We start from the raw sequence: 26,119 nt of genomic DNA, 5'->3' as shown, positions 1-26,119 counted from the left end.
TGAAACAGAATATTTTTAAGTGCAATAATTATAATTATAATAATCATTACATTCCATTTGCTGTCTAATATTACTTTTTTTTTTTTTACTTTGGATTCTATGTGTGGAGTGATATAAATAAAGGTGCAAATCCAGGTACAGAGCAGAGCAGGAAGGCTTCAACGGTGACCACACAGTGAGTGTTAAAGCAGAGCGGTGTGTGTATATATATATATATATACTGTATAATATGGTGGGGCCCTGCAGCAGAGAGTGTGGACACAACACTGACGATGGTACTGCAAAGTAGAATCTTCTCTGGTCGAAGTGAAATCATGACTCGTCAGGCTGCAGCTTCTACAAGACGAAGAGAAGAAAGAAAGGTAATGATTAAATAGTATAATAATGTCATATATTATCATATTTCCATTTAATTTTTCATGACATGTTTCATGAATTAAATAATGTAATACTAGTAAGAGCTCGAGAAATAAAGTAATGTAGTACTTTATTTCTCGAGTCCAACCTACAGTTGACCAAAGTGCTTTACAAAACAAAAGCACGACAGTGGCATTAAAAGCAGACGGTAAAAACAAACTCATGTAACATTAATCAGTGAAATGAAAGAATAAAAAAAAGTGAACTAACAGAATAACAGTATTAAAAGCTGTTGGTCTGGATTTAAAGTAGTTATTGATGGATTTGTGTCAGACTTCAACTTTCAAAATAAATCTCTTTTAGTACGATGGTACTTCAACTAATCTGGTTTAGGGTCGACCCCTTTTTTGTACAGCATATGTTTATGTTCATTTAAGTATTGGAAAATCGTATATAATGAGTCGAATAATAAAGGAATAATAAGTGTGCTATTTTTCTTGACAGAACATAACTCTTTAAATAAAGGTTAAATAACAAACTAAACTACAACAGTAAAGACAAGTCATGTTATGTCGGAGGTGCGACTAGGGTTAATATTTGTCTGGCATTTTCTCATTAGCGGCGTCTAAAAGCCAAAGAAAACTCATTTTCTCCCTGTATTCAGAGATTATTTGATGCATAGATTATGTTACACGTGCGTTTTCACCTGTAGCTTCAGAGCCTCCATGGACGTGAACTCTATATGCTCTCTCTTTCTTCGGATCCAGTCCGGTTCGTCTGGGATCAGGACCGACAAGACCACTTTGACCAGGATGAGAAAATGCTGCACAAACAAACACACACACACACACACATATGTGGAAATGTTAACAAGAGGACACACACACAGACACACAGATTAATAATTGTCCTCCTTCATACCTCGACCAAAACCGCTGACAAGAGAACGTTTGTGCTGCTCATCCCGGCCTCGTGACACAGCCCCTTTAACCGCGGCGACAGCAGCAGCAGCCAGCAGTTGGACACGACGGAGACAAAACTCAGGACCTCGAATGCGAGCTAAAACACAAGGACAATGGCATGAGCTGTTTGAGTGTGTGCTGTTTCCACTGTGTGTGTGTGTGTGTGTGTGTTTCTGCTGACCTGCCACACGCCCATGTTAGCCACGGGGGGCGTAAACGGTTTGCGGAAGAGCTTGCAGATCTTGTAGGCGTCCGAGCGGATCTCGGTGAGGTTGTTGATGAGCAACAGCACGGCGGTGAGAGGATAGACGCAGGAGAAGAGGCTCAGATACCCGAACTGCACCAGGAGCTCGATGTACTCTGCAAACAGACCCTGGAATAGAAGAAGAAACTGAGCTCTCGTTTCTCGACAAAAACACGTCTAAAAACACTTTTTTAATCATCTCTACACACGGGGAAAACGGGGAGGGTGCTTTGTTTCCGGAATTTGTCCTCCTGCGGGTCATCTTCACTCTCCGCCCTGTGGGGGGCGCTGATGAAGCGGTCCACCAGGAATGGTATGACCACCTCCGTCACCTGGTTCACCAGCTGGGACACGATCAGCAACGATGCCAGACGCTAAAAGGACAGATAGAAGAAGTGGTAGAGAGTTTTTGAAGGTCCGGCAGTGTGCGAAAATAACAAGAGTTTAGTGAATATACGACAAAAAAGTGCTTTTATAAAAGTGCAATTCACGCGATATGATATACGCGATGCATGGTACACGATACCAATAATATCATGCTACAACGTTTCTGTGATATATTGAAGGTAGTGCTGGGCACGTTAACAGCGTTAGCAGTGTCAACGTTAACCGAACAAACACATTATGCATTTCCATGACGACTGACTAGAAAAGGACGAGTGTGACGTCATGTTTACGTGACTCCCGATTGTTAAAATTAGTCTCTAAAGTAACGTTAAACTTCAAAATCAGAGGCACTCATACAGAGTACACAGGGATGCTGGTTATTTGTAGCGCTGCTCTTTTTAAAGGAGCTAACAGAGCTAACTGGTACGCTGAAATGTTAATGCACGTTAAACGGTTTTATAGCAGCTTCCTTTTGACTCAAAACTAGTGCTGGGCACGTTAACGGCATTAAAGAGGTTAACGGGGTTAGCGGCGTTAACGTTAACGCACGCACGCTAACACGAAAAGCAGCGCTACAAATAACCAGTGTACCTGTGTACTGCGTGTGCCTCTGTTTTTAAAATTTTTTAATGTTACTTTAGCGACTCATTTTAAGAATCGGGAGTCACGTAAACATGACATCAAACACGCCTTTTTCCGGTCAGTCGTCATGGACATGTCATACGTTAGCGATGATGCCGCTAACGCGTTAACGTGCCCAGTAATACTATTTAGAGCAATTTTCAAAACTTCCAGGACCTGTAGGGACCCCTGTGTTACCTTTCGGAGCAAAGGCACGTCCTGTTTGAAGAAGGCGATGTGGAAGAGCACCGCAAAATAGTTGAAGAAGGTGAACTGGAAGAAAGAAAGATAGGAAAAAAGGGTTATTAAATAATTAGCTCGGTGGAGGAGCACAAGTGTGATAACAGAAGGAGGAGGAGGAACGTACCACCAAGACTTTAGCCGTCAGGTGCTTCTCGAAGGACGACTCCTCTCTGTGGTTCTCTAAAAAGGGACACAGTGAAAGAGTCACACTCTGGTATCACAATCATCATCATCATCATCCCCTCCATCTCCATCTCTCTCACCATATTCAGTCAGAGCCTGTGCTACGGTCTTGTAAACAGTGGCTAGCATGTTCGTGTAGACGATGTGCAGCACCGAGGGCATGTAGAGCAGCGTCTGCGACACCATCGAGTCCCAGTCGGTGTGCAGCTGCTGAACCTGGGCCTCCGCCCAGTAGAAGCCGAGCATCCCCAGAATCACCAGCCCTGCAAGGAAGGAGACGAGGGAACCGGGGACTGTATCTTATCGCTATAACTGGAAACTGAAGTTGTTGCTGAAGTTTGAACCCGCTTGCTCCCTCCGTCCACCAAAGTCCATAGATTTTATATCACAGCACATAGCAGTTGTTGATCCACTGCTGCCTCTAAAGGTCACTTCAAATGTTTGTTTTGTGACTTTGGTGTTTGAAATCGTTTATTTAGATTCACCCAAGTGAGATAAAATGACCAGAGAAGACAGCAGTAGACGATCAGCTTCTGTGTCCCTGTGAAATAAAAACGCTGATTTTCTCTATGGACTTTGGTGCAGGGTTGACAAATGTCTGTTTTCAGGTCAAAAAAAGGCCGTCTAACAGCGAGATGAAGCCATTTTTATGAGGTCTTTTGGTAAGTGGCTAAAAACTGTGTTCATATCCAATCCATACAAACTTTATTTGTAACGCACTTTAAAAACAACAACAGCTGAAACAAAGTGCTGTTCATCAGAGATAAATAAATAAAACAAATAAAACATACACACGTGTGACCTAATAGACCTAAGAACAAACAATAAACAATTAAACATCACAAATAATCAGGTCATACAATAAAACTATAAAAAAGATAAAAAACAACGTCTCATATTCTCAAGAAATAAAATGGGTTTTAAGATGCATTTTAACATGCTATCGCAAGCTGGAATAAAACTAGTTTGTTTTAATTTGATTCAAAAGTAAAAAATCAAAGTCTTACCCAGAAACAGCCCCACCACGGGAATCGACACCAGCGCCATACGCAGGTCTCTCTGCCAACCGGGAAACAGTGGCTCCACGCGGCCCGTCACAGGGTTGACCCCAAGGTCACCGTGAAAACCAGGCCGTGGCTCGGCGAATCGCTCGGTGAGGTGCAGCGTCCCCCAGCGGTACGACAGTGACGAGCTTCGGCGCTTCCACAGCTCGATGAACACCGTGGACCAGAGCATGCTGAACACCGCCTGGATCATGTGACCGCCGTGGCCGTGGTCTTCGTCCTCCTCCTCCTCGATCTGCGCGCCCGAGACTGAGTCCACCACCTCCTTCTGTGCCTCACCTGTGAGCGGCGACAGGGACTTTGTGGCCAGTTAGTTTGTTTTTGTGTTTGTTTATCTGCTTCAAACATGAGGGCAGTGTTTGATTGTGTCTTTTAAAGTGACCACGTCCATACGGTTATGTATATATTTAGTTAGCGGCATTAACGCACATTAACGACTGACCGGAAAAAGACTTGCATGGCGTCATGTTTACGTGCCACAGCACTGGAGTACAGGCCCCGCTTACCAGATAGCTCCATTAGCTGCGTTAGCTCCTTTAGTGCCGTTAGCGCACCTACAGACGAACTGGAGTGGTCTGTTTATTAAACAAAAAGAGCAGCGCTACAAATAACTAGCGTACCTGTGTACTGTGTATGTGTGCCTGTTTTTAAACTTTAGCGTTACTGTAAATACTAATTTTAACAGCTGTACGGTAAACATGACGTCACGTTTGTCTTTTTCCAGTCAATCGTCATGGGAACGGGTCATGCGTTAATGTTGACTACCTGCAATATATCGCAGAATCGGTGTATTGTGATATTATTGGTATCGTAAATCATGCATCGCATGTATTGTATCGTGTATATCGTATAGTGGTAACGTTGACACAGTTAACGTTGACACCGTTAACGTGCCCTAGCACTACCTGCAATATATCGCAGAATCGTTGTATTGTGATATTATTAGTATCGCGGACCATGCATCGCGTATACGGTATCATGTTAGCGTTGTCGCCGTTAACGCCGTTAACGTGCCCAGCATTACCTGCAATATATCTCAGAATCGTTGTATTGTGATATTATTGGTACCATGGACCATGCATCGTGTATTTTGCATAGCATATATCGCAACGCCTTTAACCGCAGTTCACGCGCTAATATTTAGCCTTATTTCTAGCTGGAAACTGAAGTTTTAAAAAACAGAAAATCTGCATTTTTAGCTCATGGAGACACAGGAGCTGCTGGTCTACTGCATCCTTATTTGGTGAGTTTGTGTCACTTATTAAAATCCAGACAAATGATTTCAGACACTTAAATCGACAAAATGACACGTTCACTTCCCAACTGAAGCAGCAGTGGATCAACAACTCCTGCGTGACGTAAAATCGCAGATTTTCTCAATGGGGTATGGAGAGTGGGGGAAAGTTTACAACGTGAGACAAACTTCAGTTTCCAGTCAGAAAAGGTTGTCATAAAATATAATAATAATATACATTTTTTTAAAAAAAAGGTAAATCCACACACCTACCTGAGAAGTATGTGATGCACAGACCCAGAATGGCGAGTGGGAGCAGAGACCAGGTGTAGAAATCCAGGAAGCTGAAGTAAAACGCCACAGAGCTTCCAAAATACCCGTTAACTGAATCTGAATGAGGCAAAAGACATCTGCGTTGTTAAAGGCACAGGTACCAGCAATGATGTTTTTCACTCTTTTGCTTATTCTGTCTTTTGTACACCTAAAAATATGTGCACAATATTAGCAACAGTGTTAGCTTCTCATGAAAAATAAAGTTGATGTGACTAAAACTAAATGGTATTTTAGTCATGAGACCATAACAACAGCCCTCAGTTTTTGTGTTTCTCCACCCACCCAGTGGCTGAACCAGCTGATTCCCAGAGTACCAGGCTTCACTCAGATCCTTCAGCTGCTCGGGCTCGTGGAGAGGAAACGTGTCCACGATGACGCCAACTGAGCCGAGCTTCTGCCCTGTGACAGATTTATTTAGATTTATCAGAAACAATACATGAGCAGTGATGCAGGATTAACTCACACAGAGAAAGAGACAAGAGAGGAAAGGATGCTGTATAAAGCAATTTCAAACAGCTGAGGTCAGCAACAATTCTACAGTAGATACACACAGTGTCGGGTTACGCTGAATAAGAATGTTCATCCGTTCATTTACAGTCACTGCACACAGCTGAAAACTATTTAGAATCAACTACTTTTTAAAAGAAACCATACACGTGTGACCTTTAGATTATTAAATTTTTTCTAAATTGTAGTACTGGGCACGTTAACAGCACCGTTTACCAGTTAGCTCCGTTAGCTCCTTTAGCGCCGTTAGCGCGCCTACAGTCGAACTGGGGCGGTCTGTTAATTAAACGGAAAGAGCTACAGCGCTACAAATAACAAGCATACCTGTGTACTGAGTATGTGTGCCTCTGTTTTTTAAAGTTTAGCATTACTTTAGCGACTTGTTTTAACAATCGCTTTTCCATGACGACTGACCAGAAACTCCGATTGCTAAAATGAGTCTCTAAAGTAACGGTGGTTATTTGTAGCATTACCCTTTTCGTTTAATAAACAGACCCTGGTGCAGACAAACGGCCCTTTTATTTCTGCGCACCGCCCCTGCGCTGTTCCCTTCTCCCTCTCCTGCGCCGTTCCTCGCTCTGAGCTCCTGCGTCTCCAAGCGGTCTCTTCCAAAGCAGCCTGGATAATTTCTCTACGTGTTTTATCCCCACATAAGAATAATGATCTTTATGACGATGATGGAGTACAGTCACGATGAAGTGCAGGTGATCCGTGTAGATCTGAGTAAAACGCCGGTGACAGACTCTGAAGAGCAGAGCGCACTTTTCATCGTTTTCACTCCGTGGTCTTAATCTTTGTGAAAGAAGACGCTTTAACACTGCAATCAAGGGAATAACAGATGCATCAGATGAGCTGATGTCTTTAGTTAACTGCTCAAAGAGAGAGAATGTTCTCTGCTGTGAAGTGAATGTTGCGGGGAGTTCCTAATCTGTGCCGCTCGCAGCCAAGTTTCGCTTTTGCGCAGAGACTTTCCAGCGTTAAACAGGTGCCGTTCCACCGTGTTGTAGCTGTGTTTCGACCGCCGAATTATCGGTGCATCCCTAAATATAACATCTTTATTGACAAGAATGATGTAACCGTAATAATGACGGACTTGGGTTTCAATCGGCACCTGGACAAGCGTTCTCTGTGCAGATTATTTGGGGGCGCATGCGCTCTTGTTCCCCGGTATAGAAAAAGCCGAGGTGTATAAAAAAATCTATTTTAATAAATAAACAAGCAACGCTAAGCCTGGCGGGGGGGCAAGTAAAGCCTGGCGGCCCGCCAGGCTTATAATACACTGGGGGAAACCCTGTTAGCGCCATTAGCGTCGTTAGCACCATTGCAAGTCATTGCAAGTGAGTGAATGTGTAGCCGTCCTATTCAATTATAATAAAGAATACCAAAGGAAAAGCAATAAAATGAAACAAAAACAAATGTAAGAATCAATATAGAAGAAAAAGGAAAAACATTTTTAAAAAGACAAACAAAAACCCTGGAGCAGCAATTTTTTGCACACTTACTTGACTTACTGGACATCTATGAAAGATGTTGAGGTAAAAATTAATAAAAGAATAAAAAATTAACACGTATCATGTACATGTTTTATTTCTTCATACTGATCTAAAATAAAACACTCACAGACGTTGTCTCGGTTCTGCAGCGCGTAGCCGTCCGTCAGACCTGGGATCCTCAGGTCCCTCTGCGCCCGCAGACCGTCCAGCTCGTACTTGACGATGAACTGACGCTCGGCCAGAGTCAGGAACGCGTCCATGTTCTCTGTCACATGAAGAAAACACAGAAGTACAGAAATCCAATGATGATTAACAGAAAACCTCAGCTGGCAAATTAGAACAAGAGCCTCCACATAGAGCTTTTATTTTGACACCAACGATTTAATGTTCTATGTAAGGCTGAGCAAACATAAATGAGCTAACATAATATCAGATAACATAATTAAACGAATCCTGACCTGAATCTTTAAAGTTGTCTCTGTCGTTGTAGGAGAAGGCCTCCATGTCCCCGCTCTGGTACGTCTTACACAGACCCAGCTCCTCGGTGGCTCGCAGTAACGTGCAGCGAGGGGCGGAGACGACGATGATGTCGCCGCTGGCATCCTCGCCCGGATGGGCTAGTAAAGCAGCACCTGGGGAGGGACGGAGGACATCTTAGATAACTGTCTATGGATGATATGAGCGCAGCTTTTGGTTTCCAGTACGAGAGAAACAGTATGGAAACTCATTGCATTCATTTGGAAAAAAAACCAAAAAAACAGTTTTTTAGTAATTCATTTTTTGGTTTGTCTTTTTGAATCCCCCCCTCCCCCCTTTTTTTTCAGTCATCTTTTTCTGTTTTTCCAAGTAATTTTTAAAAATGTTTTTCATGCTAATTCCCCCTGTTTTTCTGAGTATATTTTTTCTGTTATTCTGAGTATTTTTTCAGTTTTTCAGAGTATTTATTTTCTGTTTTTCAGAGTAATTCTTTCTGTTTTTCATGCTAATCCCCCCGCCCCCACCCCTTTTTTTTTACGAGTTATTTTTTTCTGTTTTTCTGAGTAATTTCTTTTCTGTTTTTCATGCTAATTCCCCCCGTTTTACTGAGTAAATTTTTTCTGTTATTCTGAGGGTTTTTTTTCTGTTTTTCAGAGTGTTTTTTTGTGTTTTCTCAAAACCTTCACTCTGAATAATTGTTTTGTTCCAAAACAAAAAAATATATATTACTAAGAAAAACAGATCAAAAAATAAATTACTCAGAGTAATAATAAAAAAGAAATCATTACTCTTATTTTTTTTTTTAAATTTCAAAGTGAACGTGATGCACTACGTAAAACAGAGCTCATAAATGTTTATTTCTTTTACCTCCATCTTTCTGAGAAGCTCCAATCAGCCTGATGAGCCACCTCTTGGTCTCGGGCCGAACGTTGGCTCCGAGCTTCACCAGCACGAGCGGCTCCACCCTTTCTGTGGCACAGCAGGGGCAGGTGACCTTGGTCCAGCCCGGTCCGCTGATGACGGCGCTAAGTTTTCCCGGGAACTTTCCCTCAGGAGCGTCGTCCTCCACCTCCTGCTGCTGCTGCTGCTGCTGAGGGGCTTTTTCACTGCTGCTGCTGCTGCCGCCTTCATCACCACCTGCCTTACTCATGGTGAGACTGGGGAGACACGAGTTCACAAGGTCACTTTCAAACATCGATCGCCACAGACCTTTTTATTCTCCTTGCTCCACTCGCAGGAAGAGATTAAATTAGAAGTTTAAAGGGGAATTTCCGGAATTACCAAAACCTACACCCTTTGATTTATGTCGCCAGACTCAAAAATACAATAACAATCTGAGCCTTTTATGAATATAACTCTCACCCTGTAAGATTATACCGCAGCCATTGCCGCCCAAGGCGATCTCCTGGACCAATTATTACACGTTTTTTGTACGTTTTATATTCACATACGCATCCGCATTTATAAACATAGGCATCAGGTCGAAAAATACTGGAATTCCACTTTCGGTCGAAACATTTATAGGTCCTTCTGGTCTTAAATTGTGACACTTTAGAGCTACAACATGCAAATGATAAGATCTAGCTTTTTTTCTACCTTATTTACGTATCTCTCTATTAGAGAAAGAACCAAACCGTTCAACACACCGCAATATTTCAGTACATTAACCCCTTTATCCCGTTTGGGTAAGCCCTCTTTGCCTTACCGTAATAACACAACAGGTTTGCGGCACGCAATCAGGAAAACTCCGAGGGTTTCTGAGAGCTGAGGCATTGCACTACAAAGCCGCAAATTCTATCCAAAAATGCCTTGAAGAAGATCTTTTCGGGTGATAAAACCACCACTGAGGCGCGGTGATGGGTTTGAGATCAAAGGAGCGGCAACTTCTTGTTGCATTTCCGGTGTAGTTTTTATTTTGTTTACGTTATTGTATTGATATCTGTAGCTTTATCTATACGGCAGAGTTTTTAGCAGCTGCAATTTACATACTTTATATGTTTTGTGTTTTTTATGACACCACCATAAATGAGTAAATACTGTGTAATTTACCTTTAGTTCCAATGTAGTGGCACATTTCAACACTTACATTACAAACATATATGTATATATATTTATATATAGTTTATAGTGCCTTAGTTCATATTTTAGTAAATGTATTTAGTGTAAAGTAGCTGAAAATGTAACTATAGTTTTAACCCTTTAAGGTACATACAAAGAAAAAAAACAAAGGAAAAATTATTTATTTGCATTTTTTATTATTTTATTTATTTACTTATAATGACAATAACGACTATATATATATATATATAGTCCAATGTAGTGGCACATTTCAACACTTACATTACAAACATATATGTATATATAACGACTATATATATATATATATATAGTCGTTATTGTTATTATAAGTAAATAAATAAAATAATAAAAAATGCAAATTAATATTTTTTCCTTTGTATATATATATCTTTCTATATATATATATATATATATGTATATCATTTTTATTTTTATTAGACCCTACAATATTTCAGATACAGGCATCTACCAAACGGTTGAGACTTCTGTTCATAATAAACCTGGTTTGCATAATTCATAAAGTACAGAACAAGTCACGTGTCAAGTGTTAGTGAGTCAAGCAGATATAAACAATTTGCGGGACAAAAATACAGTATTATTAATCATTATGAACAGTTATTAATGTTTAATGTTTAAATCCGGAGCACTTGTCAGATCTGGAGGAATCTAACACTATTTTAAGTCTCTTTTACAGGTAGGAAACTAACCAGAGTCATAATAATTTGACATTTATTGCATTATCAGATATAATAACACTTTTAACATTTGCATGTGAAACTGAAGAGCGGTCATTTCTTGGTCATTTGCATCATGATAATAATGATGATGAGGACTTGTTATAGAGACACACTGTCCTCCTTTTTATTTACTGTGGTACAAAGTGAAAGTGACTCAGTCTGGACTTCCTATTGTGACAGACAGACAGTGCAGCGACAGCTGAGCGCAGCAGTGCCAGGTGAAAGAGAATGAGACAGGAAATAGAATCAATACCTGGCAGGATGTTGATGGCGAGGCTCCTACAGCAGGTCCACACCACCACCGCCTTTAAACACACACACACACACACAGGTTTTCATAGACACTTATTGACTCGTATTCATTTGGACAACCTTGGTGTGTATGTCCTTAAAAGGTAACAAGTATGATACACTCACACAAACAGGTTTGCGTAGCTTTTCTTGTGCTATTACACTGCATTGACTTCCATTCATTTGGATAGCATGAACAAAACCTTCACTATAATAACTGGTTAACCATAAACCCTTATCCTAACCATGAAATGAGGTTCTGCCTCATTCAGTGTTAATAGCAGAAAACGAGTTCACACACACACACGCACACACACACACACACACACACACACACACACACACACACACACACACACACACACACACACACACACACACACACACAGAGAGAGAGAGAAAGACAGTTCAGTTGTCTTGCAGAGAAACCAAAACCAGGAACCAGGACTCTCACTCTCTACACACACACACACTTACCCAGCCTCAGTGTGTGGTTCCTTCCACACCAGCTGTGTGTCTGTATTTATATATAAGTGTGTGTAAGTGTGTATGAGTGTGTGTGTGTGTGTGTGTGTGTGTATGGCAGGAATGCGGAGAAACTTCCCAGAGACTGCAGGGCGTGGAGGGGTTGTTTAGTTTTATCAGCCTCTCCTCCTCCCTGCACTGCTGCTATTGCTGCTGCTGCCGCCCCTCCTGCTGCACCCCAGGGTCCTAATGTCCCCAACAAAGAACAAACACCACCTGGCTGCGGCCTCCGGTATTACAGGAACCAACTTGGTTCGTGAACAGAACGTGTAATTAATTATTAATGATGATTTTATGCGAACGCTTATTCTAAAATGTTCTTGGTGTCAAGAGGTTTGGACAGGAAGTCGTTGGGGCTCCTATATCCCCACTTTCCCTTTTACTCTGGCCTTCAAAATAAGAGCCCTCAGCCACAACAACGTCCTATCCAAACCTCTTGACAACAAGAAAATAGCTCACAATAGCAATAATAATAATAACAATAATATAAGTATAAAGTCACTCTTTTCAGTCCATATGAGTAAAAAAAATGAAAATGTATCTCCCCGTCGGGGAATTGAACCCCGGTCTCCCGCGTGACAGGCGGGGATACTCACCACTATACTAACGAGGAGGTGATGAACACACTCGATGCAATACCAGTTTTGAACACAACACTAAGACTATGGGTGTGTTGTTTCATTCTTTACGGTCGTTTCTTATGTCTACGGATGTAATATATTTTTGGCCACTAACGGGTTTTGGGGGACGCTGTTTCGCCGTGAGTGAGACATCGATGCCAGCGGAGAATCTTTCATTTCCTTCTACGGCATTTTATAACGTTTCGTCGTCGTCGAACTTTTCGAACTTAGAGCAGAACTATCACAATATGGAAAACATGTCAGAATGTTCTGGACAACATATCACAGTCTAATCTTAATCTGGTCATTTTTAAGTCAGTCCCGTTAGTGGCCAAAAATATATTACATCCACATGTGATTCGAAATTACCGTGAAGAATGAATAGAAACGGTTAAGAGAGTGAAACTTAACTATACGCGTGAAAAATGGTGAGTTCTCTTGCACCACGAACAGCGCCGTGGAATAACGAATAACTTTGTGTTATGGTCAAAAAGGGTATTGCACCGAATCCGTTCATCACCTCCTCGTTAGTATAGTGGTGAGTATCCCCGCCTGTCACGCGGGAGACCGGGGTTCAATTCCCCGACGGGGAGATATACTTTTCTTCTTCTTTTAAGGTTTAATTGGAGTGGTTGTGTCGCATCATTCGTGAGGCTTCGCGAAATATCGTCAAAAACAAACTTAAATGCATTTAAAAAGCTAACTTCTGAAAAGCAAGTTACACATAATACTCACTTTTTTTTCTCCATTCTGACAGCAATGAAAGTCGTTTTAATCCGATAAAAGTGCAGAGTTTTCTTGTCCTTAATGAGATTCGTTTTCGACCCAAATGTTAGCATGGCTCGGTCAACTGCGTCACAAATGAGCTGTAGAGTCGAGGAACGTAGCTTTACTGTATGGGTTTATCCCGAAGGAAAACAAGACGTAAAACTTAAAAAATCACATAAGAAAAGCGTGGGTTTACAAAAATAAAACTAGCACACTCGAGCAGAGCTTCAATAAAAGTCTCTTAACACAGACGATTGTCCAACCAATCAGAAGCTGGGGCCCAATGAACTGATAAATAAGTATAAGCTAAGCTAAGTCAAAATACATTCACATTTATATCTGTCTAAAACTAAAATATATGGAGGACCAGACCTGACATAACAATAAATAAATAAATACAGGAATAAATAAATACAGTAATAAATACCTAAATAAATGCATAAATAAATACAGGAATAAAGAAATAAATGCTTTAACCCTAGAACACCATTGCCGGGTGGTTTTCACCTGAGTAAATAAATAACACATGTAAATAAATACACATGTGTGTGTATGTGGTTTTCATCTTTCATCTTACATCATTATTTTTTTTGGGGGGGGGGGGATTTTTTGTTCCCAAATTCCTAATTTTCCAGTAATTTTGGAGCATTAGTATATGGTAACCTCATGATGCTTTTCTTTCTTTTTGTTAGACATGACACAGTTTGAAATAAAAGAACACTACTCAAATTTGTCATGTACTTTTTATTGGGTGTATTTATTATGTCGGGTAAAAATCACACAGCGTTAGTGATGGTGTTTTGAATTTGAGCGATAGTGTTCTAGGGTTAAATGTCTTTCTACATTTCTGTATTTATTTATTTATTTATGTATTTATTCCTGTATTTATTGATATGTCAGTTCTCATCTTCCATAAAAAACACGTTATTGTTCTTCATTTGGCAAATAATAAAACTGAATTCCCCTTTTTTGATATACACCAAATTTGAGCCTGAATACAAGTACATGACTATAATTTGACATTTTAATCAATAAATAATGTGCTATACTATTTCTTTTTTTTGGAAAACAGTGAATTTGAAAACTCATGGATAACAATAATAGTTATAGCATTAAAAATGTAATTTCAGTTAAGGAGCGTCCATATACTGGTGTATTAACCATTACAGAAACATAATCAAAAAGTTTCAGCTCCTTAAATGTGAATATTTTGTGGTTCCTTTGTTCCATTTAACAAATAAATTATTAAAATGTAATCATTTTGGTTTGTGGACAAAGTGATATTTAACTTCACTTACGAAAATATTATATTCATGAGTATAGATGGACGAGACAAAAACAAAAGGGCAACTTCTGCATCGTCAAATTTATTGTCTTCATCAAATTGGTCCAAAAACGGCTCCTCGCAGCCTTCAAAGAACAAGTCATATCACAATGAAAATATGAAATTATGGACACCGACAGACAGAGGTTTGGACTGGAGCAGCTGCTCGTCTGCTTGTGTGAGTGTTAAATATAAGCAGGATCCACCACCAACGTCCAAGTTTGACCTCTACAGATACAGGAAACATGACCTTCTACTCTACCTACTCCATCACAAATCAACCTTTTGTTCCCCGCCCTCTTCCACACATATTTAAACCGATGAAAAGCCACTTCCACGTTAACATTTAACGACTAACTGTCTGGATGAAGAACGTCTTACTTTATTTTTGTTTTGTAAGTATCAAAGAGCAGATGCCTCGCTGTGGTGGTGTTATGGAGGGGCACAGTCTCTCGTCTTTAGCCACAACATTCTAGAAAAGAGGTAGCAAACTCCCAAAAATCACAATGTGGCTTTAAAAACCCAGCTGTGCCTCCTGTGCTTTATCTACCCATGAATTAACTATTATGTTACTGTTACTGTCGTCATCATCATCGTCATAGTCGTCGTCCACGGAATTATTTTGGTTTCAAATGGTTTGTAACCCTGACCACAAAGTAAGCACACAAAAAACACCCTGACTTGTGTAGCATGAGAAATACAGTACATTTATAAAAGGAAATTACAAAAAAAAGCACTTCTTTTGTTTTTAACCATCATATAGGGACAAGGAATGAATACAAAAAACAAAAAAAGAGGTTGCGTGCGCGTGTATTTTTTTGTTTTTAAGTGGAGAATCTATGTACAGCAGTAGGGCAGTAAATTGTTCTTCATAAAAGAGGTGTTTTATTTCAGCCTACTGTCTGTGTGTGTCGAGTCAAAAAAAACAAAATGACACTTTCAAAAGAGTTCTCAGTCCTTCAGGAGACCAAGGAGGACGGGTGTTAGTCCAGAGTGATGATGTCGTCGTCGTCGTCGTTGGCAGCAGCGGCCGAGCTCGACTGCTCCGTGCGCGAGCGCTTGGTGGAGCTCTCGCCGCTCTCTGCGTCCGGGTGCTTCCTCTTGGTGGCGGAGCTGCTGCCCGCCGCCGCAGAGCGGGACGACACAACCTCCTCCTCCTTCTCCTCGTCGTCAGAGTCCACGATCATGAGGTCATCGTCATCCGATTGAGCTGAAAGTTCACGTAAAAATACACATAAACAAAACAGCTCCAACTTATTTTGTTTCTACATCTAATCTACAATCTACATCTAAAAACTGGAAGGGTGTGGGTTTGATTATCTGTTGCGCTAGTCTACATTCCATACTTAACACCGCCGGCGTTAACGCACATTAACACATGACGCGTTTCCATAACGACTGACCGGGAAAAAGACTCGCATGACATCATGAGTCCATGCACCGTTTAGCAGTTAGCTCCGTTAGCGGCGTGAGCTCCTTTAGTGTCATTAGCGCGCCTACAGCTGAACTGGAGCGGTCCGTTTATTAAATGAAAAGAGCAGCGCTACAAATAACCAGCGTACCTGTGTACTGCGTATGTGTGCCTCTGTTTTTCTAAGTTTAGTGTTACTTTAGGGACTCATTTTAACAATTGGGAGTCACGTAAACATCACGCCAAGCGTGTCTTTTTCCGGTCGCTAACGGCATCAACGTTAACACACAAACGCATGTCGCGTTTCCACGACGACTGACCAGAGAAAGACGAGCGTGACTTCGCTTACGTGACTTGAACGGCGTTAAAGGAGCTAACTGGTAAGCGGTGCCTGAACTCCGGTGGTTTTAACAATCGGGAGTCGCGTAAGCATGACGTCAAACGTGTCTTTTTCCGGTGGAAACAGGCCATGGGTTAATGTGCGTTAACGTGCCGACTACTAAAAACCAAGGGCAGAATATTTGGAGAAAGCCATATTATCCCCACCAATTTCAGAGATGGGGACAATGTATACGTGTGCACAAATTCTGTGAGCGAGCGGATTTGCACACACATTATTACAATTTTACTATTTAAATAAAAAAAAATCACAAACAATGCAGTTCAACGTAAGGAGTATAATTTACATCGAGCAATGAGTGTGCTGCTCGGGAAACAAAAATGATGAGAATAATTGTTCTTTTCACGTCTTAAATCACATTTACGCGATGGCAAGGAATCTGGAGCTCACTGTAGATAACGGATAAAAAGTTGTGCTGACCTTTAGAGGAGGTGGACGGCTGGGCGGTGTCCTTGTTGCCATTTGTGATGCTGTTTCCCTCTTCCTGGTTGGTCTGCTGCTGCTGTGGCGGTGGTTTATCTGGAGCTTCACCCACGACCTCGAACTCCACATCCCGCTCAAGTTCCTCACTGTCAACAAACACAACAACAACAACAAGATTAAGCAGATTCTTTATTATAGTTCGCTAACTGGGGAACAAAAACACACGAGTATAGTGACATACGTGTGCAGGACGTTGACGAGGAGTGTGTAGTCTTGCAGGAAGTCGTCAACTTGCAGGCGGCTGCCGTTACGGATCCCGAAGTCTGAGAGGAACTTGCAGTTGTTGTCTGTGAAGACAGGGAGAGGGAAATTATTCAAAATAAAAGCATTTTTTCCACAAAAAGTGTTGTTTTGTTTTTTTTAAGAAAAGGGTTGTTTTAAAAATAAAGTTTTTTTTACCAAAATAAAAGCATTAAAAAAAAAAAAATGTTGTCCAGAATTTGACAAAAAAGTCATGGGTTGATTTTAATGATTTCTTTGTTATATTGTGCAAAGACTAGAAAAGTTAAAATAATGCTTTTTTATGACACAAAATAAAAATTTTCAATCTTAAAAGCTGTTGTTTTTTTTGTTTTAAATGTCAAAACAAACCTACTTCTAGCTCAAGTACGATAATGTGCAAACAAATAACTTAAATAGGTTACAAGGTTACAAATACACAAAGCCCTTTTCTGAACAAGTGCTTTTTTTTTCATGCTTTCATTATCTTTTTTCAACCTTCTGTCTCTCCTTCCTCTGAGGAGATGAGGATTGTGCCTTTTCCATCTTCGATCTGAACGTCTGGAGCCACCATGCCGAACCGTTCCTTCAGGATCTGAGGGAACAAAACATTAAATCCTAAAATAAATAAAACAAGATGACAGTCAATGCCCAGCGGCTACTAGGTTATCACTGCGATTCAGATTTATTGCAATTAGATAGCATCCATATTTGCGATTCTTTAGCGTCCTTTTACCAAAAATGTGCTTTTAATGGTCTGGTGGTTTAATGGTTTTCCTTAAAAACATCAAATTGATGCCAGTTAAAAACTATTTGCATTTGCCAGAAAATACACAATGACTCCATAAATACCAAAATTGTAGTAAGTAGACGACCCTCCGGTGTTTTAGTGAGATGACTAAAACAGTTCTGAATTCACATAAACGCCACAGTCCTGATATTGTGTTCTTGCTCATTTACAGTAAACGTACAGAAATAGATTAAATCACATTTACGCGATGGCAAGGAATCTGGAGCTCACTGTAGATAACGGATAAAAAGTTGTGCTGACCTTTAGAGGAGGTGGACATTCTGGACAATAGATTTGTCCAGAATGTCAAACACACAGAGATCTTACCCTGTCCTGCAGAGAGAGGACCATGGTTTTGTGGACGTTGAGTTTGACCGTGACCTCTGGTTTGCTGGCACAGACGTAGCAGTTGGCCTTCGGAGGGTCCAGGACACACGGGACTAGCAGCTTCTTCCTGAGGTTGGGACACTTGTTCAGGAAGATCTGAAAGACGAGACAAAAAGCACAAACAGAAGCACATCTTAGTGACAGAAAACTATAATAACCAGTACTTTGGTCAACATTCTCTCTCCAATTGGATTATACTGAAAGTGTTTTTCACAGAATTGACCGATCAATAACGCCTGCTGCAGCGCGATAACACTGATGAGACTCGTGAAGGAAGCTGAACTGACCGTGCAACAGGATTCCAGCTCCCCCGACAGGATCTTGAGCCCCTCCAGCACGATGAGTCCAGCAATGACGGCATTGGTCGTGGCAATCGCTGGGATGATGTTTCCTGCCATGGCTGAAACAAATAAACCCAAGTCTCATTCACATGAACAACTAGGATCTGATTTTGAGAATAAAAACGTTGACAAAACTTACATTTCACATCAAAGCGGCTCTTCATGTTCATGCTGAAGATGTGCATGCGAAGGTTTGACGCAGCTGTAACAAAGTCCATCGCCGGAGGGTCGTCCTGACGACAAGAGGAGACGGTGTGAAGACAAAAGAGCCACCAAAAAGTACATTCTTTGTTTTTATATTTTCTACAGTATTTTATTGTTTGTTCTTAGGTCTATTAGGTTTGTATGTTTTATTTGTTTTATTTATTTATCTTTGATGTACATCACTTTGTTTCAGCTGTTGTTTTTAAAGTGCTTTATAAATAAAGTTGGATTGGATTAACAGCATCAACGTTAACGCATGACACATTTCCATGACGACTTACCGGAAAAAGACGCATGTGATGTCATGTGTCGTGGCACAAGAGTCAAGGCAACGTTTACCAGTTAGCTCTGCTAGCTGCGTTAGCTCCTTTAGCGTGCCTACAGACGAACTGTTTATTAAACGAAAAGAGCAGCGCTACAAATAACCAGCATACCCGTGTACTGCGTATATGTGCCTCTGTTTTTAAAGTTTAGCGTTACTTTAGAGACTCATTTTATCGGGAGTCACTTAAATTAATTATTCCAAAAGTCCACCATCATGGTTTTTGGAAATTGTAAAAAAGTCCTTTACCTTGTCCCAGACGAGCTCAGCGCCGTCTCCCTTCTCCTGCAGCTGGGAGCTGAGAGTCTCCACGCTGTGCTGGAACAGCTGGCAGTATCCCCACACGCCCAGAACCTGCTGGTCCTTCAGCCCTGAAACTGGAGTGTCCTCCTGAGGACGCACTGAGCCAAACAAGAAAATACAGATAAAGATACTGTTCGTTTTGTAATGTCAATTGTTCAGACCCATTACTGTGGTCGTTTGAACCAAATAATTAATGTTTTCAATCAATTAAACTGACAAAATTGGCCACAATCCAAAATAATTTGAACACTGAACACGTCTTTAAAGTTTTCCGAATAAAACAAATATTAATATTGACACATACACTTGTCCTCCAGCTTGTGCCATTCCAGAGGAGTGGGAGCTTTCCTCTTCTTCCACAGCTTGTCCATGGTCAGCAGGTACATGATGTCGTCCTTGAAAAGCTGCAGAGAAAAGACAAATCACAATCGAAGGTTGTTAAAATATCTCCATGACTCAGGCCTGTGAGTTTTTACTACGGTCAAATTCAAGCACTTTCGGTGTCCATTTTTGACGATTTTATCAGCCCCCTTACAAATTAGATGTCCATACTCACTTGTTTTTTCACTCTTTCAATCACATCAAAAGACATGGTGTCGTGCTATAAGCAGCCAAGTGTGTGTTTAAAGTCACATACTGTAGCTATTTCATTAAAATGTCATCCTTTTGGTTTGAGAACAAAATAAGTAATTTAACCCATTGACGCCGGGAAAGCATTGCCGCATTTCTACCATTAGAGCCGGAAGAGCGGCTGCGCATTTTATTCTATCATTGACACTGGGAGAGTGGATATGTCAATTTTTGGGGGATATAACGGTTCCTCGCGACATTGTTTTGAAATTACTTCGCGCATACAAGACTTTGACAGCGGAGAGATTTCTGAAGGCAGTGATTTTGAGGAGTTTCGTCTTCGATGACGTCATCGCTGAAAACTTTGAATGCGCTGAACAAATCTACCGGGATTTATAGTTAAGACATAATTATGTTTGAAGACGACGAGGTCGCCGATAACGACGATAAATACCACCGTAATCGACGGAGTCATTACAATCGCGCACCAGGGGTGACAGTGGATTTACCTGCAGATGCCACAGCGCTGTAAACATCATCACCGTCACATGTGAAGCAGACTGTTACAGTCATTACCTGCTGTTCTTGTTCTTCACACTCCATCAGGACTAAATCAAGGCACGGACACAAGTTGATATTACTTTATTTTCTTACTGTTTTTTAATTGAAAATAGTTATTCGCTTTAATTTCACATTTTTGTATCTAAATAAACTAAAATTCACAGGATAGCCACAGGTGTAAGGTCTCATTCTTCATTCTTCCCAGGCGCTTCAGGCCTTAATGGGTTAAGAACCTCATCATTTCCAGATTTGGGAAACACTGATTAATATTTTCTTTGGTTAGTTGCAGTCCTGGTCTTTTTTATTCCAAATTTCAAGCACTTTCAAGGATTTCAAGAACCCTGGGGTTCAGTCCATTGTGACATGAAGAGTGAATACGTTAAGAGAAATTTCATGAGATTTTTCTGACTGTTACCTTGTTGAAGAGTTTGACGGGGTCGTAGCCGGTGGAACGGGCCCATTCCTTGGTGGAGACACGCTTGATGTCCCCGTCCTTTTCTGAGGCCGTGGCACGAGCTGCTGTGTCCTCTGGGTTCCCTGTGTGCAAGAATAATAAGCATTTTCTGTCACAAAAGCGTGTGAAAATAAAGACCGGGGGGAACAAAATGAATAAATCTTACATGCAGCCTCTGGGTCTGCTGTGTCTGGTGACACCTCTTGATCTGCGTCCTCTTCTCCAAACAGCTGACTAAGTTCAGGAAAAGAAAGGTGAACTAATGTCAGCTTTCTCACATTTTTAATATATTTGTACACAGGTTTTCTATATCAATTGAAGGACTTACTTGAAGAGATACTTGGCCCAGACGATGCAGTGTATGGGCTCGGATGGAGTGTTTCTGATGGTGCAGCCTGGGAAAGTCTTCTGGGTCGGCTTAGGTTGGCACTCGTAGCACTCAGTCAGCCCCTGGTAATAGAAGAGAGAGAAGAAGACAAGATAAGGGATACAGTTTAAAGTTGTGTTGCTCCGCCATAATGTAGCCCAAGATATACCTTTTTGATGACTGTGACTTGTCCCAGGTAACCTGCAGTGCCACTCTCTATCAGAGGGATATCAGCCGCCAAGCACATCCTGTTCACGTGATTGCGGGCCGCTACGGAGACAAAAAAATGCGGTTTTAATTCCTCCAGTGTCGACGGTTAAAAAACAATGCTGAATAACGCTCATACGTGACGTGATTACCTCTGTTGTCCAGAGCATTCATCACAAGCATGAACTTTCTGAAGAACTCTACATTGTAGTCAGGGCTGTTGGGGGGGGAAATAAGGAGAGATCCCAGGTCAGAGGTGATTGGAAATTTATTAAATATGTGTGGAAAAGGGACAAGAAAGACAGCACACAGCTTACTTCATGATGCTGTCATGGTAGGCGGTGATATTTGCACTGGGACAGAATTGCAAGGCGCTGTCCTTTGCCACCTACAAAACATCAAATATACAAAGTCAGTCATTGAGGCAGAAATACTAGTAATATAGCAATATACTCTGGTTTCTTTGCTCCACATAACAATGGAAAATCATTCAATTGGAGGAAGATTTACTGTTGATTATGTAGCAGAGACCACTTGAATAAGATCTACTTGCGGTTCCGGTTTACATACCTGTGCTTTAGACTTGCCGACATGCTTCTTCTGAAAGAGGAACTGGCGATTCAGGTTGCTGACATCAATCGTGTCCAAGTCGATCTGTCAAAAAATCAACGAGATTGGGATATGATTCACGTATACTTTCGACAGACTGTCTCACTCTCCTCCCAGCCCCTTATAGTAAATAAAATAAACTTCAAAAATACCTCAAGTATACCTCATTTTGGATCATTCCCCTTCAAGATTGTATGGTGATTTATTGTCGGTTGTTGGCATTTAATATTTTGTTCTTGCTGGCCCATTGCATCATTTACAACTATGAATACTTCATGCTATCTTTAGAACAGTTCTATTTTGACACTGATTAAATCGGTCATACATTCACCCTTCATGCATGTTATCTATAAATAAACGAATGGCGGTGGGTATTAAAAGGATATAAGGAGCATCCCCTTTAAAGGGACTTGTAGTGCTGGTTTGTCACGTTTGAAACTGGGCGTCTTTTCAAAAGATGCTGCAGGGTGAATATTTTTGTCCACAGTAAAGGTGTTTTACAAACATGACACGGTCAAGGCTGCACAAGAGGTTACAGAGACCTCTTATAGAGTTAGAGTTAAACGCATATCTTCCCAGTGAGCAGTTTAAGTCATAAATAAACATAACTTTTTAGTGCATTGGTGTCTCTCTCAACAGTGTTGTGTCTATGTTGTTTTGTCAATGAGCTGTGTAGCATTAGCATTGTTTTTTAATGTGGGAACTGCTCTCATTTTTCATTTGTCCATGCGATTTATATTTAGAATTGAAATAATGGAAAATAGTAAATAAATTAAAAATGCTATGTCGGATAATCTACTCTTTTGCGTGTGCATTTGTCAATAAAAAGTTTGGAAACACTATCTGGAACTCAGTGACAGACACTAAACACTAGCAGTAAACATTGACTCCTGAAAACATTAATGTTAGCATTTGTGCTGCACAAACAGGAGGCGTTTTGTATAATTGTATGACATAATTATATCCAATAATATGTATAATATATAACTTGACTAAATAATGTGTGTAAACTCTGTGTGTGTGATGGCACGGAGCCGTCCAAACCGGTCGTCACATTACAAAGAAGTTGAGCTAAGTTAGCTGTGTTAATGGCGCCAAATGCTACAGCTAACACATAGTGTTCCTGATGTTGTTGTTGTTTTTTAACTGTATAATACCCGCGTCTGTCCACTAAGCTGTATTCTCGGGGGACGGAGGTGCAGTTCAGTCCTGCCGAGTCTGGTGTTTTACTAATTTCAAAGCCACGTCTTTGGAATTCAGTGCGCAGAGAGAGAGAGAGAGAGCAGCACAAAGACCTGACATGATAGCCAGCTAGCTAACACACACATACACACACACAAACATGAATGTGACGGACCACTTCGATGTTTTTGAAGCCGGTGAGGACGAGGTTCTTCAGCAGCTCGCAGCCAATGCCTCCCGCTCCCACCACCAGCACCTTGCAGGTGGACAGGGAGTCCGCCAACTCTTTCCGGAGGGAACCCACCAGTTGGACCATGTCGATCGGCTATGAGATAGAACCAGAGCCTGTAGCGCCGGGAGGCTAGCGGCTAGCTTGTTTCGCCTACAGAACCAAAGTCCCGCCCACTTCCAGGTCACCTGACTTCTTCTCCGGGAGTAATCCGAGGCGCTTGTTGACAAATGCGTCGCCTCGGCGCCCTCTGTCTCTGGCGGCTGGAAACGTGAGGCATAACCAGGACCAACCATTGCCTTTATGGGGCCCTAGTGGTGTTTTTATATAGTAAGCTGAAAAGTACAATGACGTAGTGACAGATTAAAACAATCGATAAAATTATTTATTTAATTGACCGTGGCTATTAATTTATATGTGTTACAGGAATCGTGTTGTTTTTGCATGATTTCCCATGATGAAGTGATTTACGAAGAGAATCGTTAGCTACAGCTCCACTACGGTGGCCCTAAAGGCCAGATCGGTTGTTGTCATTGTGTTTTAGTTGTTGTTTCAGTTTATGACGTTGTGTTTCAATTGTCTTGGTTCAGTTGAAGTTGTGTTTCAGTTGAGGTTGTTGTGTTTTCCCATTGTGTGTTGGTGATCTGGCCTTCAGGGCCACCATAGTGGAGCTGCAACTAACGATTCTCTTCAGAAATCACTTCATTTTCCTGGTTTTTGTCGATGAAACGTCAGAAAATGTTAGAAAACATTGATCAGAGTTTGTCAAACGTGGAAATGATGATGTTGTCAATCGTCTTTGTTTTTGTCCACAAACACAGAATGATTCACTTTTTATTATTACCTTGTTTATTATCAGACATGTAATTTTCCATAAGGTTTTCCCTGGAAAAAGTCGGGAATCACTCACTACATGTACTTCAACTGTTCACCTCGAGTTACTCATTAACTATTGTCTTCCAGGATTCAGTGGCATCATTTTTGCCATGATTTTCTTTTCAGATTATGTTAATCCTGACCCCGACACAAATCCTCTTTATACATCATGGATGTGATTTAGAAATATAATAATAATAGTAGTACAGTTATTTTTTTAACTGGTAAACTGTGTGCAAAGCAAACACAAGTGATGAATCACAGATTATGTGGGTCAAGGTGCATAATCTATGAGTCAGACAACATTTAAGGTCGATATTAAAGTGGGATGAGTGGGTTTGTGTTTACGACATTATTGACACATGGAAAATCAAGGTCCATGACCAAAAATCTGCGTTAAAATACCCTGAAAACCACAATGAACTCATTTTTATCAGGATGATTAATGAAATATGACTAAACCCATAATAAATACATTTTTATTGTGACCTATATATCATTCAGTAGCGACACAGATACTTTTATTTTGAAATTCCAAGAAGTACCAATCATCATAATATTTTTATTTTTAATTTATTGTGATGTCATTTCAAGCTCAAATATGAACTCACACATATAAAATCTTTCCCCCATATTTTTTAACGCTTCACGTTGTGCCAATACTTTAATTTGAAAAACCGGATGTACGCCTGTCTCTGTGTGAGACAACCCGGCTGCTTTGACCAGATAACGGCTGTGTGGGTGAGTCAGTTTACCTGCTGCTGCTGCGATTAACAATCCGACGGCGTCTCTGCTCCGGCTGTATCCATGGGAGACGATGCCTTCACGGGACGTCACAAATGTGGGAGTTTTTCTAGTTGTCGTCTCCTCTTCATTCCAGTGAACTGTAAAGGAAAATAAATACATAAAACGTATACACTACTTTCTGTAACACGTGACCATATATGTGTAGTAACAATAACATAAACCAATTTAGGTTCAAGAGTTATTTATACGGGCTCTCTGCGTCTGTATTTGCGCAATCTCTTCCTATACATGCGATTGTTTATGTCTTTGCGCATTTTAATGTTGGTTTCTCATTTTAATCTTTTTTGTTTTTAATTTTTTGTGAACTTTTGCTTTTTTTCCTTCAAAAACATTTACCATATTGTATTTTATTTTATTCTATTTTTACTCTTATCTTACGTTTTCTTTCTCTGTACTTATACATGGAGTGTAATAGTCTTACTTATATTTAGAGTGTGATTTTATACCATATTGTATTACTCTTATCTTTACTTTTTTACTTATTTTTACTTATTATGCCCTTGCACATTTCTCCACCTCTTGTCACCTTAACTGAGCTGTTGTGAATGTGTGGAATAAAGTCATTAAATTCAATAAATGTGGAGAGTTTTTACAGGGAGCCTGAAGGCAACACCACGACACTCACTGTATAATGTGAAGCGAGGTAAATTTAATCCACTTTGACCTATTTTATTTCAATTCAAAATCTTTTTTTTATATATAAATAAACAAATGTGTGCAGTCTCAGCTCGCTGTGAATGCAAAGCAAATATGTACATTTGTAAAAGTGACGTAACCTGTGCGTATGGATTCAAATGTCATTTGCAAAGTTTATTAAGTGTCAGAAAAACACATCTTCTCCCCTCCATCAGTGCGTGCTCTCTGTCAATCATTCACTCAGTCTGTTATTTGGGGGGATAAATAGATGATGTGATTTGGGGGAATCGATACCAGGGCAATGAGTAACAG

General features: G+C 40.6%; 2 protein-coding genes across 2 annotated transcripts; both read right to left on the bottom strand.

Annotated features, from left to right (window-relative positions):
• Positions 1 to 217: 217 nt before the first annotated feature.
• On the bottom strand, positions 218 to 9,491 carry ano10b (anoctamin 10b; the record flags this gene model as incomplete). Its single annotated transcript, XM_083893793.1, has 15 exons — positions 218 to 336; positions 1,064 to 1,180; positions 1,279 to 1,416; positions 1,501 to 1,692; positions 1,773 to 1,937; positions 2,770 to 2,844; positions 2,939 to 2,994; positions 3,078 to 3,260; positions 4,005 to 4,340; positions 5,569 to 5,685; positions 5,911 to 6,027; positions 7,756 to 7,893; positions 8,087 to 8,260; positions 8,973 to 9,195; positions 9,483 to 9,491. The coding sequence occupies 15 exons, from the start codon at positions 9,489 to 9,491 to the stop codon at positions 313 to 315; spliced, it is 2,064 nt and encodes a 687-aa protein (XP_083749919.1). The 3' UTR covers positions 218 to 312.
• Positions 9,492 to 14,582: 5,091 nt separating this feature from the next.
• uba2 (ubiquitin-like modifier activating enzyme 2) lies at positions 14,583 to 23,575 on the bottom strand (the record flags this gene model as incomplete). Its single annotated transcript, XM_083893882.1, has 17 exons — positions 14,583 to 15,659; positions 16,681 to 16,829; positions 16,925 to 17,030; positions 17,461 to 17,557; positions 18,080 to 18,235; positions 18,427 to 18,539; positions 18,620 to 18,713; positions 19,256 to 19,407; positions 19,614 to 19,713; positions 20,856 to 20,977; positions 21,061 to 21,128; positions 21,223 to 21,344; positions 21,431 to 21,531; positions 21,621 to 21,685; positions 21,786 to 21,856; positions 22,039 to 22,122; positions 23,435 to 23,575. 17 exons carry the CDS (start codon positions 23,573 to 23,575, stop codon positions 15,433 to 15,435), a joined length of 1,968 nt encoding a protein of 655 aa, XP_083750008.1. The 3' UTR covers positions 14,583 to 15,432.
• Positions 23,576 to 26,119: the final 2,544 nt, after the last annotated feature.

This window comes from Microchirus variegatus, assembly GCF_963457635.1.
Source record: "Microchirus variegatus genome assembly, chromosome: 8".
NCBI lineage: Eukaryota > Metazoa > Chordata > Actinopteri > Pleuronectiformes > Soleidae > Microchirus > Microchirus variegatus.
This window is presented reverse-complemented; position numbering and strand designations above follow the sequence as displayed.